Source organism: Puma concolor, chromosome D4, assembly GCF_028749965.1.
Source record: "Puma concolor isolate L17-30 chromosome D4, mPumCon1.1.hap2, whole genome shotgun sequence".
NCBI classification, from domain to species: Eukaryota; Metazoa; Chordata; class Mammalia; order Carnivora; family Felidae; genus Puma; species Puma concolor.
Window position 1 is genome coordinate 64055601 of NC_141679.1, and position 18883 is coordinate 64074483.

The 18883-nt window shown below is 39.9% G+C and overlaps 1 protein-coding gene and 1 pseudogene across 2 annotated transcripts in view; one reads left to right on the forward strand and one right to left on the reverse strand.

Annotated features, from left to right (window-relative positions):
• LOC112860692 (bile acid-CoA:amino acid N-acyltransferase) overlaps window positions 1-14611 on the reverse strand; it is a 19125-nt gene extending 4514 nt beyond the window's left edge. Inside the window, exons 1-3 of one of the 2 annotated variants that reach the window (XM_086683614.1) lie at window positions 14286-14611; window positions 8150-8258; window positions 3263-3779 (exon numbers count right to left, since the gene is read on the reverse strand). In XM_086683614.1, coding sequence (XP_086539740.1) covers window positions 3263-3728 — 466 coding nt within the window. In that variant the 5' untranslated portion in view covers window positions 3729-3779; window positions 8150-8258; window positions 14286-14611. Of the gene's footprint in view, window positions 1-3262; window positions 3780-8149; window positions 8288-14285 lie in introns of both variants that reach the window. The other variant, XM_086683613.1, reaches the window with a different exon arrangement.
• LOC147574943 (ubiquitin-conjugating enzyme E2 L3 pseudogene) lies at window positions 10092-10807 on the forward strand (annotated as a pseudogene).
• Window positions 14612-18883: the final 4272 nt, after the last annotated feature.

Here is an 18883-nt window from a genome sequence, read left to right on the forward strand (position 1 = left end):
TGAAGGGAAGGGAAGGAAAAAGGAAGAAAAATATGACAACACAAAGAAATGCATCACAAATCGTGGAAATGACATATAAATTTTCAGTGGAATCCCTAAATTTTCAGGCTCCTATCTGGGACAGAATTAAAGCTGATTGAATACACTAATGGAACACAATATCAGGAAGCTTGATTGGGAAACCTGTTCACTGACATGCTTCATCTCTGTAGCCAAGGACTACTGGGGACTCATAGTGGCTCATTTCTATAGTACTGAGTAAAGAAAGCCATTGAAATTAGGCAAGGGCTTTTTAATCTATGAAGAGGTACACAATTAGGCTTTAGGACACCAGTGAAGGTCCTGAGATTACACGCAAAATATATGTTTATATGTGCATGTTACTAATGAAAGCCTTTATGGATTTAATTGGGTTCTCAAAATATATATGACTCAAAAAAAAAAAAAAAAAAAAAAAGGCTTCAAAAGTATATGACTCCAAAAAGTGAATTGAAATGATTATTAGCTATAATCCTGACTTAACACTGTTCTGTTACATTAGTCTGACTACACCCAAGCAGATGTAAATGATGAGGGCTTTCATGCAGTAACACTGTTTATTCACTGCAGCTTAACACATGGCAAAAAGTAGAGGTGCTCAGAGTATCATTCTATACTCACTCTCTGTGTAGGCAACTTGTTTCCTAAATAAAGCAAGGTTCACACACTGAAAAAAAATTTATGATGCACTACTAGGGGCATTCTATTCTTGTGTAAGTGATTTTAGCTACGGAAGACTGGTACCATCTACCTTTGAAAAGAGTGACTTGGGGATGCCTGGCTGGCTCAGTTGATAGAGTGTGCGACTCTTGATCTTGGGGTTGTGAGTTCAAACCCCATGGTGGGTGTAGAGACTACTTAAAAATAAAAAATATTTTAAAAAAAGAAACAAGTGACTTGATTTAAAGGAATATTGGGAATTTTCAAAAGAAAACATTGCTGTGTTTCCTTATGTTGAGAGAAGAAATAAAATGATACTAAATCTATCTTGGCTTTAAAATATACCACTTGTTAGCGCGCCTGGGTGGCTCAAGTTGGTTAAGCGTCCGACTTCGGCTCAGGTCATGATCTCACAGTCCGTGACTTTGAGCCCCGCGTCGGGCTCTGTGCTGACAGCTCAGAGCCTGGAGCCTGCTTTGGATTCTGTGTCTCCCTTTCTCTCTCTGCCCTTCCCCCCACCCCTCAAAAATAAATAACCATTAAAAAATTTTTTTTGTTAATTAAAAATAGAACTACCTTCAACCCAGCAACTGCACTATTAGGTATTTATCCAAAGGATACAAAAATGTTGATTCGAAGGGGCACATGCACCCAATGTTTATAGCAGCACTATTGACAATAGCCAAAGTATGGAAAAAGCCCAAACGTTCCTCGAATGATGAATGGATAAAGAAGATGTGATATACATATACAATGGAATATTACTTGGCGATAAAAAAGAATGAAATCTTGCCATTTGCAACAATGTGGATGGAACTAGAGTGTATTATGCTACGTGAAATAAATCAGTCAGAAAAAGACATATGATTTCACTCAAATGCGGAATTTAAGAAATAAAACACACAAACATAGGGGAAGGGAAGGAAAGACAAAATAAAAACAGAGGGAGACAAACCATAAGAGACTCTTAAATACAGAGAACAAACTGAGGGTCGCTGGAGGGGTGTTGGGTGGGGGCATGGACTAAATGGGTAAGGGGCACTAAGGAAGACACTTGTTGGGATGAGTACTGGGTATTATATGCAAGTGATGAATCACTAAATTCTACTCCTAAAATCATTATAAAAAAAGAGTACTGAGCCTCTTATCCTGGAAGAATGTCATAGTTGAGAACCACTTTGAGACCTGACTCATTCTCTTTTGGCCCCCACAGAACAAGGAGTACACGAGCACGTGCGGTGTCCAAGAGGATTCACAAAAGCACCCTCTAAACCAACACATCATCCCAACGTGGGAGGCCTGCACCAATATTAAATTTTTCATTGAAGTGGAATAATAGAGGCACAGACGTTTGTGTCACTCACTGATCCCCACACACAATAATCTTGCCTATATGCTAATTACTGGGTGTAAACATATTGAAATTTGTCCAAACAACTAAATGGGTCATGATGACTTTGGAAAGGGAAGTTTTTATTCCTTCTACGTCGTCTATAACTCTATGCTGTTGGAAACCACTTCTACCACTTCAAGCTTCCTCAATCCATCTCAGTTCTACTAAGTGATTATGCTTTTATTTTTTTAATGTTTATTTTTGAGAGAAAGAGAGAGAGAGAGAGAGCAGGGGAGGGGCAAAGAGAGAGGGAGACAGAGGATCTGAAGGGGGTTCCACACTGCTCAATGGGGACTCAAATTCATGAACTGTGAGATCACTGAGCCGAAGTGGGATGCTTGACTGACTGGGGCACCCAGGCACTCTGTGATTATGTTTTTAAAAGCAGAGAGAGAGGCATACATCCTGGCAATACAATGGCTATGTCCCAGATCAAATCATGTGTCTGCAGAAGGGGGCCTCAGACACTCCTGAAACCTGGACCTGCCATGAGCAACTTCTGGAAAACTAACTTTGCTTCATTCAGTCCCACAATAAACCCTGATAAATGTACCAGTAGATGTTTTGAACCACTTACTGATATGTGGAGATCACTGTGAGAAACTATGTGTATTCTGGTAAGTTGTATGCCACTAAAAAGCATGTTGTATTTTCTGCAGATTTGTGGAATACTGTATAAATATGAAATATTTATGGAACTAGAGAATATAAAGTCTCTTTGCATCCTCTATATTTGTTGCAGTATTTCACTCCATAATATCATCAGCTTATCGCATGCGATGACCTATGCCTAAACTGAAACTCAGACAGGACAAAACCCCCAAGAGAAGCTGGGATACAGTTCCATGATATCAGGATAGGGGTCTTCAGATAGTCAGGCTTCAATATAGAAGGATTTCACATAAATCCAAAGCTATGGGAAACCCATAATGCAGGGACTTCATAAACTACATGTAGTCATATCCTTAGAAAAGCTCCTGAATTGTTGAGATCAAACTTGAGTCGGAATGGGGCATCACCATATTCTTGTTCTGACCCAGAATTAACCCTGATTCTACGGCTGGCAAGGATTACACTATGTACTATCCTTATCCAAGTTAAACCTCTAGAAGGACGAGGCATTCAAAAGAGGAAACACGAGGATGACAGTACCAGGTTAATTCTACTCACCAGGAGGGAGAAAGAGGGCTCCCCGAAGGTGGCCTTCTTGAACTTGGATCCGTGTGACACCAGGTGCTCTGTACCACCTCTCCAAAGTCACGCTGACTTTTGGATCAGTGGCAGCAATCTGGGCTAATGGTAAATTTGAATCATAAAGTTTTATCTGGACCAGGAAGGGGCTAGTCATCACATCTCTTTTCATCAATTTAGTTAAAAAATTTTCAGGTTTCAGGGACCAGAAGAGACCCATGGGGTGGACTCCTATATAGTCACCTCCAAGTGAAGGAGCATGATCCAGGTCTACCTCACCAACCTCACTGGCCTTATAGTAGGCTTGAGAATTAAACAGGTTCCCCTTTTCATCTTCCAGTGTTGCCTGAAAAATCACTATCTGAGAGGAATGCAGGCCTGTAGCTCGGATGTGCACTGGCTCATCAGTCAGCGTGCTTGCAGGGGTAGCTGTCAGCTGAATCATTGTTACAATGTGGCACCTTGAAGATTCTTCAAGTAATGCTTTGAGTAAACCCTGGATATAAAAAAAAAAAAAAAAAAATGGGATAATGAAATAAGACAGTGATAAGGTTAATGAGAGGTGAACTGGAACAGAAATCAGGCTGCTTGGGATTCAGCTCTAACCCTCCAGTTGTTTAGCAAATATACTGATATAATCTTCAAGTATTAGATACCTGACAGCTTTCAACGAATTTATAGAATACATAAAACAAGTAGATAAGTTTTATAATCATTATGAACCAGGGTGGAGGAAGCAGCAGCCAAAATATGCATGAATGGTATCAACATATCCAAGGAAGATATCACAATCGGCCACCAGAACCCTTGGAAAATTAGATGCAGTGGAGGATAAGAGTGAGATGTGCAGTTGAAAAGGGGGGTTTGTTAAATATCTATATATATATATGGAACTGGTGACTTCACTACTAATCCCCTTCCCAAATCCTTCAGACAGAATGCCTGGCATCTAAGAATTCATGTCTAATAGAGTATTAAAAAAACAGACAAATCTTCTCAAAAGTATGAAAATAAAATCTTTGGGAAGAGCAAGGAGGCTGACCTATGTATTATTCCCTAAAGAAAAAATATTCCTGGCTTCAGAGTTAGGATTTACCCAGTCCTAAGCAAAACCAGGCACTGACCAGCCCTTCAGACACCCAAAAATTTGCTGGGCTTTTTATAACTTCCATCTTAAAAATTAGGGAATGCCTCTCTCCTTCGGTTAGTGTGAAGAAAGCCACAAAAATGACCATAATTCCCATTCTAATAACCTAAAATTATCTGTATAAAAACAAAATCAATTAAAAAAAATTTTTTAAAGCTCATTAGATTGTCAGGAATCTAAACAAATTAAACTCTAGTGAGTAACAAACTCATCATAGGAGAGAGAAAACTTTCTCTTCTACAGAGTGACTTTTATATATGACAAAGCAGCAAAAAAGAAATGCCCATCAAAAAAATAAGGAGAAATCAAAAATAAGGAGAAAGTATAATGGATGTGTGTGGGCTGGTTTGATAGATTCGAATCCTGAGAAACTCCAGCCAGAGTCTTTCTCCAAGTGCCAACTCTTTAGGACCTGGCCATGTGCTCTAGGACAATACATCAAAGAATGGGAGCAGAGACATGAGCCAAGAGAAATCTGTCTGCAGGTCTTCGGAAGAAGCAAGGCAGCTAACTTCCAAAAGATAGGGAAGAATAGCAAAATAGAGAGATTTCCCCAGGCTCAGAAAGCCAGGACTGGGACTGCAGAGCAAAGAAATGTCCTTGGTGACCCTCCTTCCAGAAGAATTATAAATCAGAGGGAAATATCCTACAGTTAGAAAAGCTAGCAACCTGGCCACAAAAACCAAAGATATCTCCAGAAGTTCAGCAATGGTTAGGCACCAGTTTCTTCTGATGAGAAGAGCCTAATTTCATATCCCAAACTATGTGAAGCCAGGGGTACGCTGAATCAGATAAAGCTGAGACAAAGCCCAGATCCAGCTGGACTACAGGTCAGCCCCTAATTCTACCATTCTGACAGAACAGGGCTTTGCTCTTTTCTTGAGGTAAATATGACTTAGTCTACTCTTTTTTCTTTTTTTTAATGTTTATTTATTTTTGAGAGAAAGACAGAGCGTGAGTGGGGAGGGGCAGAGAGAAAAGGAGACACAGAATCCGAAGCAGGCTCCAGGCTCTGAGCTGTCAGCACACAGCCTAATGCGGGGCTCAAACCCACAAACCGTGAGGTCATGACCTGAGCCAAAGTTGGTCGCTCAACCGACTGAGTCACCCAGGTGCCCCTAGTCTTTTCTTTTATATGAAATATCTGGGGTATAATAAAAAAAAAAATTACAAGGTGCAACAGAAGCAACAAAATCAACCCATATTCATGATGAGAGCAAACAATCAGTAGGAAAGGGCACAGAAATAGATGAGAGTGGATTTATCACGCAGGAACTTTGAACCGACTACAATAGAATGCTATTCAGGAAAAGAAAACAATCGAATTACTGATAAATACAATAACTGGGAGGAATCACAAGAGAATTATGCCACTCCCAAATGATTACATATTGTATGATTCCATTTATATAACATTCTTGAAATGACAAAGTTATTTATTTGTTTGCTTATTTGTTTGTTTTTAGAGAGAGAGCAAGTGGAGGAGAGGGGCAGAGGGAGAGAGAGAAAGAATCATAAGCAGACTCCACACTCAGCATGGAGCCTGGTGCAGGGCTCGATCCCACAACCCTGCGATCATGGCCTGAGCCAAAATCAAGAGTCAGACACTCAACCGACTGAGCCACCCAGGTGCCCTTTGAAACAACAAAGTTAGAGAAATGGAGAACAGATTAGTGGTAGTGGTTGCTAAGGTTCAAGGATTGGGTTGGGAGGAGATGTCTATAAAAGGACACCATGAAGGATCCTTGTGTTCATAAGAATATTCTGTATCCTGATTGTATCAAGGTCAATATCCTTGTGACACTGTACTACATTTTGCAAGATTTTACCATTAGGGGAAGCTGGGTAAAGGGTACATGTGTTCTCTCTGTATTATTTCTTACATATGTGGTAAATCTACCATTACCCCAAAATAAAAGCTTAGTTAAAAAAAATAACTGTGATAAAAATGCTAAAGGATCAAGTAGAAAAGGCAGACAAAATATTTGAGAATTTCATCTGGGCATGAAAGTTGTAGAGAAGAACCAAATGGAAAAGCTAGAAATAAAAAATACAAGAATAAAAATGAAGAATTACTAGATAGACTTCATAGAAGACTAGAAAACAACAGCAGAGTAAAGAACCAGACTAAATTGCAACAAAGAAAAAAGGGTATAAAAGAAAAACAGAGCACTTGAGACGTGTGGAACAATATCAGATTCTAATATGTGTGTAATTGGTGCCTCAGAAAGACAGGGGAGAGAAAGGCACAGAAAAAATGTTTTAAAAAATAGTAATGGAGAGGCACCTATGTGGCTAAGTTGGTTGAGCATCCGACTCTTTTTTTTTTTTGGTGCAAAAAGATGATTTTTTTTAAAGCACATGGACAGGACCCATGGGCAGAAAGAGCTGCCCCAGGACCATGAGAAGAGACTGGTTCGAGCAACCGACTCTTGATTTTGGCTCAGACCATGATCTCATGGTTACTGTGTGGGCAAGAGCCCCGCGGTCGGGCTCTGCTCTGACCATGCAGAGCCTGCTTGGGATTCTCACTCTCCCTCTCTCTCTGCCCCTCCTGCCTCCCTCCCTGACCCCTGCACTCTCAAATGAATAAACTTTAAGAAAATAAATATTGACTGAAATTTTCCCAAAATTGTTGAAAAATATCTTGCCACAAATACAAGAAACTCAGCAAACCAGAAGGAGGACAAACACTAAGAACACCACAACTGCAGCATTGCCTATTATCATTAGTTAAACTAATGATAATAAAATATAAAAAGCAAATATTAAAAGCAGCCAGAGAGGGGCGCCTGGGTGGCTCAGTCAGTTAAGCGGCCGACTTCGGCTCAGGTCATGATCTCACGGTCCGTGGGTTCGAGCCCCGCGTCGGGCGCTGTGCTGACAGCTCAGAGCCTGGAGCCTGTTTCAGATTCTGTGTCTCCCTCTCTCTGACCCTCCCCTGTTCATGCTCTGTCTCTCCCTGTCTCAAAAATAAATAAAACATTAAAAAAATAAATAAATAATAAAATAAAAGCAGCCAGAGAAAAATGGAAACCTTACATATAGGAGAATTAACAACATAAATAATGTTTGACTTCCCATCACAAGCAATGGAAGCCAGAAGACAATAAATTTTTTAAATGCTTAAAAGAAAACATAAAAACTCCAAAATTCTCTATCTAGCAAAAATACACTTCAAAAATGAAGGCAAAATAAAGACATTTCCAGGAGGTGGGGAAATGGGAGACATTATGTCTGTGGTAGACCGACATTATAAGAAATGCTGAGTTGTTGGAGGGATATTGGACCAGATGGACAACCAGATCTGTGGGAAAGGATGAAGACCACAAAAATGGTAATTATAGAAGCCCATTTAAAAATATCTTTAATATGTATACACACATATATGTGTGTGTGTATTTAAATGCAAGTAAGAGACTATATAAAATAAAAATAATAACAATGTCTTGTGGGGTTTACAGAATACACTGAAATAAAATATAATGACACAAAGGTGGGAATGGGGTAAATAGAATTAAACTGTTGTAAGATTATTATATATTACCTGCTATTTCTCGAGCAATACAAGATTATTTGCAGGCTGACTGTAATTACTTAAAGGTACTGTTAGGAGCTCAGCTGAGCTCAGGGAGATAGAGAAAGCTGAGTGGCTATGTGTCAGAGTAGCTGATTAAACCAACAAGCCAAAAACAAGAGTGAAGCCTTTAATCACTTACTGTGATGGGAGAAAATGCCTGGGCAAGACGAGGCTCGATGGTCTGAAGTTGGTGGCTCAGCCAGAAGTGGGGGTGGGTTGTTGAGGGAGCTCCAAAGGATCCAGCAGTTCTGAGGTCAGGAGAGAGTGAGGGGAAGGGCTAGAAGTAGAAAAGAGCTAGGCGCTGAATCACAGTGAAAAGAAATGTCTTCAAGTATCCCTCCTCCTTGCATATAGAGACCTCAGCAGACACACCTTGACAAGAATTTGGACTCTGAACAGGCCTGATATAAAGAGATCTACAATGGGCAGGGAAGGCAAATACGAGAAGAACATGATGGGCCTGAGTGACTAATGACTATGGAGACCAGTAACTGCTGAGTGGCTTAAGTCCTTGACTCCAACTTTTTCAAGAGGCTGCCATGCACTGACTGTACCCCAAAACTGGTTCTGGAAGGGGAGCTTTCTCCCATGATGCCTGCCAGCTAAAGCCTTTGTAATTGCCTATGGTCAGTTCTGGAAAATCATACATAGGTTTTTAACTAGGAGCTAGACTCCTCAGGTACATATTGTATTCTATAGAGTCTCTCTCTCTCTCTCTCTCTCTCTCTCTCTCTCACACACACACACACACACACACACACACACACACACACACATTTAAGTAACCCCAAAAGAAACAGATGTTTCATTTACTATGGCTGTGTAGTAAATCCCAAAATTTAAAGGCATACGATAGTGATTATGCTCATATATTCTGTGGGTTGGGAATCAGGACAGGGTTCAGTGCGATCAGTCATCAGTTGCAAAGACAACTTTTCAGAGACTGCTAAACCAACCTCCACAACTGTGTAAGTTTAAATCCTTAAGAGTTACAGATCAGCGGGATTGAGGAGGCTAAAGGAAAGATTATTTATCGTCAGTTGATATTTCAAGCAAGCCAAGTTCTGAAATCGCTGTTGGCTATACCATGTAAATACTTGTGCAATTCTAGAGAGAGGAGGCCAGTAACATGTGACAGCAGAACCTGGTAAGAGCAGGGTTGAAGAATAAATATGATAGCTTAATTATTCGAGAATAAGAAGAGAAACAGGGTGGTGGTTAAAGGAAGGGTCAAGTAGTTTGTCCAATCTTGGGTTGCTCGAGAAGTAAGAACTCAAAACAAGTAGTGTATTTTGAGGGGGTTCCAGGAAACAGGAATGCAGAGGGGCAATGGGAAGTATCCAATAAATGGTTAGCTAAGGGCTGAGTGGTAAGGGAGGAAAAAGCCTTAGTTTCCCACCACTTCCAGCCTGCCATGCTGAGAGGTAAAGCTGACTCTGGAGGCCCAATAAAACTATCAGGCAGAGGAATCCAAGGTCTGATGTTGTGAGTCAGGCCTGTGCACTAATGTCACTAGGGGAAGTATACACAGGCAAGGTATTGACAGTATCTGCTAACACGACAGTCTGGGTTGTTGTTTTTTTTTTTGTTGTTTTGTTTTTTGTTTCATTTATTTTGAGACAGTGTGGGTGTGTGTGTGATCTTCAGATGGGGCAGAGAAAGAGGAAGAGACAGAATTCCACGCAGGCTCCGCAATGTCAGTGCAGAGCCTGACACGGGGCTCGAACCCACGAACCGAGAGATCATGACCTGAGCTGAAATCAAGAGTCAGACACTTAACCAACTGAACCACCCAGGTGCCCCAGGATGAGTTTCTTTTAACGTCAGCCCCACATCAGGCTCTGCGCTGGGCATGGAGCCTGCTTGGGATTCTCTCTCTCTCTCTCTCTCTCTCTCTCTCTCTCTCTCTCTGCTCCTCCTCCCCTTCATATGTGCTCTATCATTCTCTCTCTCAAAATAAATAAACTTAAAAATACAAGAAAAGAAAATCATCCTTCAAACAATATAAAAATGGGACCACAATTCAAAAGCCCAAACTAAGACAGTTTCTTCTATACTATTCTAGGAAGTCATCTTTAAAAAGAGGGAGAAAGGGGGAAGAAGCAGCACCAGATCCAAGATGGCGGCCAGCAGGAGGCTGATGAAGGAGCTTGAAGAAATCCGCAAATGTGGAATGAAAAACTTCCGTAACATCCAGGTTGATGAAGCTAATTTATTGACTTGGCAAGGGCTTATTGTTCCTGACAACCCTCCATATGATAAGGGGGCCTTCAGAATCGAAATCAACTTCCCAGCAGAGTACCCATTCAAACCACCGAAGATCACATTTAAAACAAAGATCTATCACCCGAACATGGATGAAAAGGGGCAGGTCTGTCTGCCGGTAATTAGTGCTGAAAACTGGAAGCCAGCAACCAAAACCGACCAAGTAATCCAGTCCCTCATAGCACTGGTGAACGACCCCCAGCCCGAGCACCCACTTCGGGCTGACCTAGCTGAAGAATACTCTAAGGACCGTAAAAAATTCTGTAAGAACGCTGAAGAGTTTACAAAGAAATATGGGGAGAAACGACCTGTGGACTAAACTCTGCCGCGACTGATTCCAGCGAGTGTGAGCGGAGATCCCGAGCAGCGCATTCAGACACCCCGCAAAGCAGGACTCTGTGGAAAATTGACACGTTCCGCCGCCTGGCGTTTGCTTGTGGCAGTTACTAACTTTCTACAGTTTTCTTAATCAAAAGTGGTCTAGGTAACCTGTAAAGAAAGGATTAAAAAATTAAGATGTTCTAAAAAAAAAAAATAAAAAAAAAATAAATAAAAAAAATAAAAAGAGGGAGAAATATTAATGGAGATATGGGGGAAGACTGAATAAAGAAAAGTTAATTTCAGAGAGCCTGTCATTCTCCCTCAGAAATATAAATTCTGGCTTGATATCTTCATAATCACAAGTTCCTATGATATCCTTTCTAAACAAAATCCAACAGATAAGACACACCCTTATCTGAGCACTCTTTGAACTCCAAAGCTGAGATTACAAAATGAATAAAAAGACTATTTGTCCACACGAACTGCCAAATTCCAAACACTGAAAGTAAGAATCTAATTTTATGACTCACTCAAGACCTGAGACTTTAACCCATCTCCAACTAGCCCAGAAGAGAGAGCCCTGATTACAAACCAAAGTACCTTTTTCCTCTTGAGCCTCCCTTTCCATCCCTAAAGGAAGAATGGCACTCCCTAGAGTTCTTATTAATCAAAACCCCAAATACATCTTTGCAATCTGACCAAACTAATACAAGAGAAGCACCGGCTTATGGCCCACTGTTTGCTCTAGTTTCCTATTAACTTTTAAAACGTATTGAACCCAGTCCCCTCCTATTTTCCCCTTTTTCATTCTCTATGCTTTCTAAACCTCTCCCTCTTAGGAACAGCACCTACATTTTACTCACATATTTTATTAATTTTTGTCATAAACAAATTGCTTGACCTTCATTGGCACCGTTTGGCCATACCTTTGCTCTATAAATAAAGAAGTCAAGGACTTTGACTTACTACCAAAGAGTTCTGAACTGAGAATTGCAAATGTGGCCACAGTAACAGGCAACAAAATACTTGCTCTTGGGCCCACAATTTCTGCTTTGGGAATGTGGGCAACACCAAATCTCCCAGTCATTACCTCCCCCTCCTGAACTAATTCATAGGAGCTCTTGAGAGCCTACTTAATGCTATAGAATGGAGCATTAGTGTGTGGGAAATAAGGTTAGGAATTCCCTGAGTTTCCACCATGGGTTAACAAGGCATAAAGAATTAGAAAGCCACAGGATAAACACACTCAAGTTTGGGTAAACAAGATTAGGTAAACAGGGCAAAGTCTCCCAGTATAGGACAAAGGTATAAGAATAGGAAATCTCAGGACGGAAGCATCCAAAATGAGGTAAACAAGATTAGGTATTCAGGGCAGAAATGCCCCCCAACTTAGTACAATAGCAGAAAGCTGCTTTCATAGGAAGGAAGGACAAAAAAAAAAAAAAAAAAAAAAAAAGGAAAACAGGACTTTAGACAGGGCAGGGCAAAGTTGCCCAGAGTGGAGCCAATTAGCAAAAGAAAGGTGTCTTTTTGACCCTGAGGTAGCCTGCTCTGTCTTTCTTTACCTAGGCCAGTTTAGGTAAACAGAGGTGGTGCCTCTTATCTTTACCTAGGCCAGTTTAGGTAAACAGAGGTGGTGCCTCATGTCTGCTGTAAAAAACCTTCCACCCAGCTCCAGGATTTTGTTTTGTATTGACCCAAACTGCTAACACTGCATATCTTCAAAACCCCCTTTTCCCCATGCCCATGAGTTAACGTTCATGGTTTCACTGTCTCTTTGTGCACATCCATCATGCTTGCAAGCCTTCTGATCCTAATAAAGATGGAGCAAGGACCTTACTCAGGGCTCATCTCCTCTCGGACATTAGCCTCTCTTGCATTTCAATTCTGCAGACGCTCTCTTGCTGGACAAGAGAGAACTCCAGACCCAAGGTCTACGACATAGTGGGATTTTACATGATAAGAAAATAAAAGCACTATTAAATCATTGAGCCCTTATTTATTTGAGGTGACAGACAGAGCACTTTAAAAGTATGAGTTTAAGGGCACCTGGGTGGCTCAGCCAGTTAAGCATCCTACTCTTGGTTTTGGCTCAGGTCATGATCTCACAATTCATGGGTTCGAGCCTGCTGTCGGGCTCTGGGTTCTGTGCTGACAGTGTGGAGTCTGCTTTGGATCTTCTGTCTTCCTTTCTCTCTGCCTCTCCCCCACTCACTCTCTATCTCTCTCTCACAAAAATAAATAAATAAACGTTAAAAAAAAATAAAAGTATGAACTTAAAGAAACTATTAGTAAATTTATCTTCCTTAATTGTAAGGACTTCTGATCAGCCAAAAACTCCATGAAACACTTGAAAACACAGGCTGCTAACTTGCAGTAGACTTATATTACACATAAAATTGATTAAAAATTATTAAGCAGTGGGGGCACCTGGGTGGCTCAGTCAGTTAAGCATCAGACTTCAGCTCAGGTCATGATCTCATGGTTTGTGGGTTCGAGCCCCTTGTCGGGCTCTGTGCTGACAGCTCGGGGCCTGGAATCTGCTTTGGACTCTGTGTCTCCCTCTCTCTCTGCCACTCTCACATTCTGTCTCTCTTTCTCTCTCTCAAAAATAAATAAACATTTTTTAAAAATTAAATTAAAGCAATAAAAATAAGACTCATAACTATATTCAAAAACCTAGGTGAACATCACAAACATAATATTGAGTGTTAGATGCCAATCATAAATGAATATACACAGATTAATCATAAATTTATGTATGCTAAAAAATTATATAACATACTTTTAGAGTAAATTTTTAAATTTTTTTTTTCCAACGTTTATTTATTTTTGGGACAGAGAGAGACAGAGCATGAACGGGGGAGGGTCAGAGAGAGAGGGAGACACAGAATCGGAAACAGGCTCCAGGCTCTGAGCCATCAGCCCAGAGCCCGACGCGGGGCTCGAACTCACGGACCGCGAGATCGTGACCTGGCTGAAGTCGGACGTTTAACCGACTGCGCCACCCAGGCGCCCCTAGAGTAAATTTTTAAACAAAAGCAAGGAAGAGATTACCAAAAGAGTCAGGATTGTGGTGAAAATTTATCAGTGTAGTTCACATTGATAAACTGCAAGTAAATGGATGAAAAATAATATACCATGCAACAGTAAGCATAAGAAACCCAAAGTGGCTATATTAATGTCAGATTAAGTAGATTTCAATATCAAGAGTATTATCAGAGATGAAAAATAATGGGGCACTGGGTTGCTCAGTTGGTTAAGCATCAGACTCTTGATTGTGGCTCAGGTCATGATCTCACCGTTCGTGGGATTGAGCCCTGTGTCAGGTTCTGTACTAGCGGCCTAGAGCCTGCTTGGGATTCTCTTTCTTTCTCTCTCAAAATAAATAAACATTTTTTTTTTTTTTTTAAAGAAAAAAATAATAGGGGCGCCTGGGTGGCTCAGTCGGTTGAGCATCCGACTTCAGCTCAGGTCACGACCTCGCAGTCCGTGAGTTCGAGCCCCGCGTCGGGCTCTGGGCTGATGGCTCAGAGCCTGGAGCCTGCTTCCGATTCTGTGTCTCCCTCTCTCCCTGCCCCTCCCCCGTTCATGCTCTGTCTCTCTCTGTCTCAAAAATAAATAAATGTTAAAAAAAATTTTTTTTAAATAAAAAATAAAAAGTAGTAATAATGACAAGTTTGGGGCACCTGGGTGACTCAGTCAGTTGAGTGTCCTCTTGGCTTCGGCTCCGGTCATGATACCATAGTTGATGAGATTGAGCCCTGCATCAGTCTCCCTGCTGTCAGAACCTGCTCGGATTCTCTTCTTCCTCTCTCTCTGCCCCTCCCCGCTGGCATGTGCATTCTCTCTCACTCTTTCTCCCGCAAAATAAATAAGCTTAAAAAAATAAATAATGGCAAATTCATAAAAATCATAAATCCTAATAAAGGATTTCAAAATATATGAGGCAAAATTTGAGACAGAATTAAAGCGAGAAATAAACAATTCCATAATGATGGTTAAAAATTTTAACATTCCTGGGGCGCCTGGGTGGCGCAGTCGGTTAAGCGTCCGACTTCAGCCAGGTCACGATCTCGCGGTCCGTGAGTTCGAGCCCCGCGTCAGGCTCTGGGCTGATGGCTCGGAGCCTGGAGCCTGTTTCCGATTCTGTGTCTCCCTCTCTCTCTGCCCCTCCCCCATTCATGCTCTGTCTCTCTCTGTCCCAAAAATAAATAAAAACGTTGAAAAAAAAAAATTAAAAAAAAAATTTTAACATTCCTTTTTCAGCAATTGATAGAATAACTTGGCAAAAATCAGTTAAGGCATAAATTTAAACTATGCTATCAATGACCTTAACCTAATTGCTATTTATAGAACACTAAGCCCACATGATATATTTAACAAGATAAACCATACACTGCACCATAAAATTAATCTTAACAAATTCAAAAATGCTGAAATCAGAGAGTACTTTTTTAGACCACAATGGAATTAAATTAGAAAGTAATAAAATAATCCAGAATATGTTATTCCTTATTTGTTCCCAAATATTTGAAAATCAAACACACTTCTAATTATCCACAGGTCAAGGAAGAAGTCAGAAATTAGAAAATATTTTAAACTGAATGATAATGGAAGTACAAAATGAAAATATTTGTAGGATGAAGCTAAAGCTACAAAGTGAAATTTATCATCTTAGTGACTTATACTGGAAAAGAAGTTCTAAAATCAACGACCCAAGTCTACCTCAAAATCTAGGAAAAAAGAGGAAAGTAAACCCAAAGTAAATATAAGAAAGGAAATAAGAAAAGCATATTATCAAAGAAATGGAAAATAAACAACAGAAAGAAATTAACAAAGACAAATTTAGTTCTTTGAGAAGACAGACAAAATTGATAAACTACAAGCCCGACTGGTCAAATAAAAAAAATAAAATAACAAATATCAAAGTGAAAGAGGGCTTATCACTGCAGATCCAATAGACATTAAAAGGAAAATAAAAGAATATTATAAAAACTTTATGCCAACTACTTTGACAACTTAGAAATCATTCAAGTAAAAACTTGAGAACTTTTGCACTGTGAAATAAACTAATAAAAATGATATAGAAAAGTAACTGCAGATAAGATAAAGCTCAAGTGTGCAGGTATGACTGAGTTCAAGATACTTGTCACTTTATACTTTAAGATACACAAGAACACACTTTAATGGATTACAAATGAAGAAGTAGGACAGGAGGGCCTGGCTGGCTTAGTCAGTAGAGTGTGACTTTTGATCTTGGGGTTAAGTTCAAGCTCCATGTTAGGTGTAGAGCTTACATGAAAAAAAATATTGCCAAAAGGATGACTTGCGATTAATAAATATTTATTAAAACAGACACACACACACACACACACACACACACACACACACACACACACACATACACACACACACACGGAAGCAGGACCAAGTTGCCCATTCCTAGGTTCAGAGTCAAGAAATTTACAGTGGAATGATTTCCACTTCTGAGTAAAAGGGAGTTTTATGGCAGACCAATACTCAACTATAAAAAAGCCAGATTAAAACAAATAGATAAGAATAAAAGCAAAAAACTGGCAATAATTTAATTATCCAGTAATAGAATATTGGTTGAATTCCAGTAGTCCTCCCACCCCTACCCCTTAGCTACAGTTTCACCTTCCACAGTTTGAGTTACCTGCAGTCATTCCCAGTCTCCAAGTAGATAAGCCTCCTTCTGACATAAATCAAGTCAATAGTAGCCTAATGCTACATTACAACACCTAGATCATTCACCTCACTTCATCTCATCACATAGGCATTTTATCATCTCACATCATCACAAGAAGGGTGAGTACAATAAGATACCTTCAGAGACCACCTTCACATAACATTTATTACAACATATTGTTATAATTGTTCTATTTTATTATTAGTCATTGTTAATCTCTTACTGTGCCTAATTATAAATTAAGCTATCATAGGTCTGTATGCATAGGAAAAAACATAGTATATATAGGGTTCAGTACTATACAGGGTTTCAGGCATCCACTGGATGGCTTGAAATGCATCTCCCCAAGGTTAAGAAGGGACTACTGTACTTAACATCCAGTTATGGCATAATGCATTATTAATCAAATTTATTAAGGACTTTTAAAATGTAGAAACACTCATAGAGTGAAGGGAGCAGGGGGACAATGTCACAGTAAATTTTAAAATACAGGAGAGGGGCGCCTGGGTGGCTCAGTCGGTTGAGCATCCGACTTCAGCTCAGGTCACGATCTCACGGTTTGTGAGTTCGAGCCCCGCGTCAGGCTCTGGGCTGATGGCTCAGAGCCTGGAGCCTGCTTCTGATTCTGTGTCTCCCTCTCTCTCTGCCCCTCCCCCATTCATGCTCTCTCTCTGTCTCAAAAATAAATAAACATTGGGGCGCCTGGGTGGCTCAGTCGGTTAAGCATCTGACTTCAGCTCAGGTCACGATCTCATGGTCCGTGAGTTTGAGCCCCGCGTCGGGCTCTGTGCTGACAGCTCAGAGCCTGGAGCCTGCTTCGGATTCTGTGTCTCCCTCTCTCTCTCTGCTCCTCCCCCGTTCATGCTCTGTCTCTCTCTGTCTCAAAAGATAAATTAAAAAAAAAAAAATTTTTTTTAAATAAATAAATAAATAAACATTAAAAAAAATACAGGAGAAAAGTTTATTTTCATTTAAAAATGTACTAGTATATTAAGTGATTATCTGAGCAGTAAGATGGAAATGGTATTTTTTGTCTTTCCCAAATTTTTAAAAAAAGTGCTTTTATAATCAGAAAAATGACATTAAAATTAAAAAGGAGAGGGAGAAGTCTACTTATGTGGCTTAAAATACATAGTGTTTGTACAAGACTATTTCTATTAACCCTGAATATTTTATCATCAGGGTTTTTGTAAGTATATTTATGGAGTTCAAAGATCCAACTAAGTAAAATTAATAGACTTCTTGTATACAGCAATCACTTAATTTTTACAAATGTAACCTTTTAGAATTATATCAAGTTTGGTTACTTAAGTGAATAAGTTACCAAACCTAACTTAATGTTCAGGAAAACCAAAGGTCATTATTCTGGTATGTTTATTGTGTTGGACTGTAGAACAGTGACGCCCTCTAGAGTTATTGATGGATGTGCAGTTTATCTTTTCTGGTAGCTCAACTTTCCAGGATTGCTGCTTCAGGGTTGGAACTTTCCCACTTCAATACTAGGGTCTAGGGCCATGTTACTCAAAACATTATCACCATTGCCTAGGAGGTTTTTAGATACACAGAAGCTCAGGACCCACTTTTGACTTATGGGATGAGAATCTGCATTTTAAAAAGACCACCAAATGACTTGTATGCACATTGGATTTTGAGAAACACAGCTCCAGTCTACAAAGAAGTAATTTCTTCTGCCTTTACATTCATGAGAAGCCTGGTTTTACAGTTCTCCAGCTGAAACCAATTGTTTTTTCAAACCGCCTTTATCATCCATTACTTCCATCATGCCCTTTATACATTTTCCTGTCTCCAGATCAGAAATAAAAGTTGTGTGGGAAATGAAATGATCAAATCCTGTATGTAAAATTCAAATATTTCCATACTGAAACCCTCTCACATAGAAGGTATATAATAGCTCTGATATTTAAGCTCCAGACACTCTGATACTCCAGACTTCTGAAAAGCTCTTTAATGTACAGGTTATTAAAAACCTGATCATCTGCTGATGTTTATTGGGCATGACCGTAATGTAACTGATTTTTCTAATATGCCAGAATTTATACACCCACATGATTTTTGCCCTCTTCAAAGTAGTCATCCTGGGAAAGAAAATAAATGCAATTTCCTTTGTTTAAAACCTGTCACTTTTCTTTCAGAACTGTAAGTAGTCAAGGTAAAATATAAGAAATTCCTTCTCCCTCTTATTACTCTCTAGCCATTATCTAAAGTCTAAACAACAATAATCCCTAATTTAATCACTTCCTCATCTAACATCTGTAATTCAGAACTGTCTGGTAACTTGCTATTTGAGTTATTTCCACAAATTGAGTACACCAAAGTCTGCAAAGACTTACCGCCCTAGTGGATACCCATAGGTATTCAAAGCTGCTTTTAAAAAGTTACAGAAAAGGGGTGCCTGGGTGGCTCAGTAAGTTAACCAACTGACTTTGGCTCAGGTCACGGTCTAACGGTTCGGGGGTTCGAGGCCTGCATTGGGCTCTGTGCTGGCAGCTCAGAGTCTAGAGCCTGCTTTGGATTCTGTGTCTTCCTCTCTCTCTCTCTGCCCCTTGCAAACAG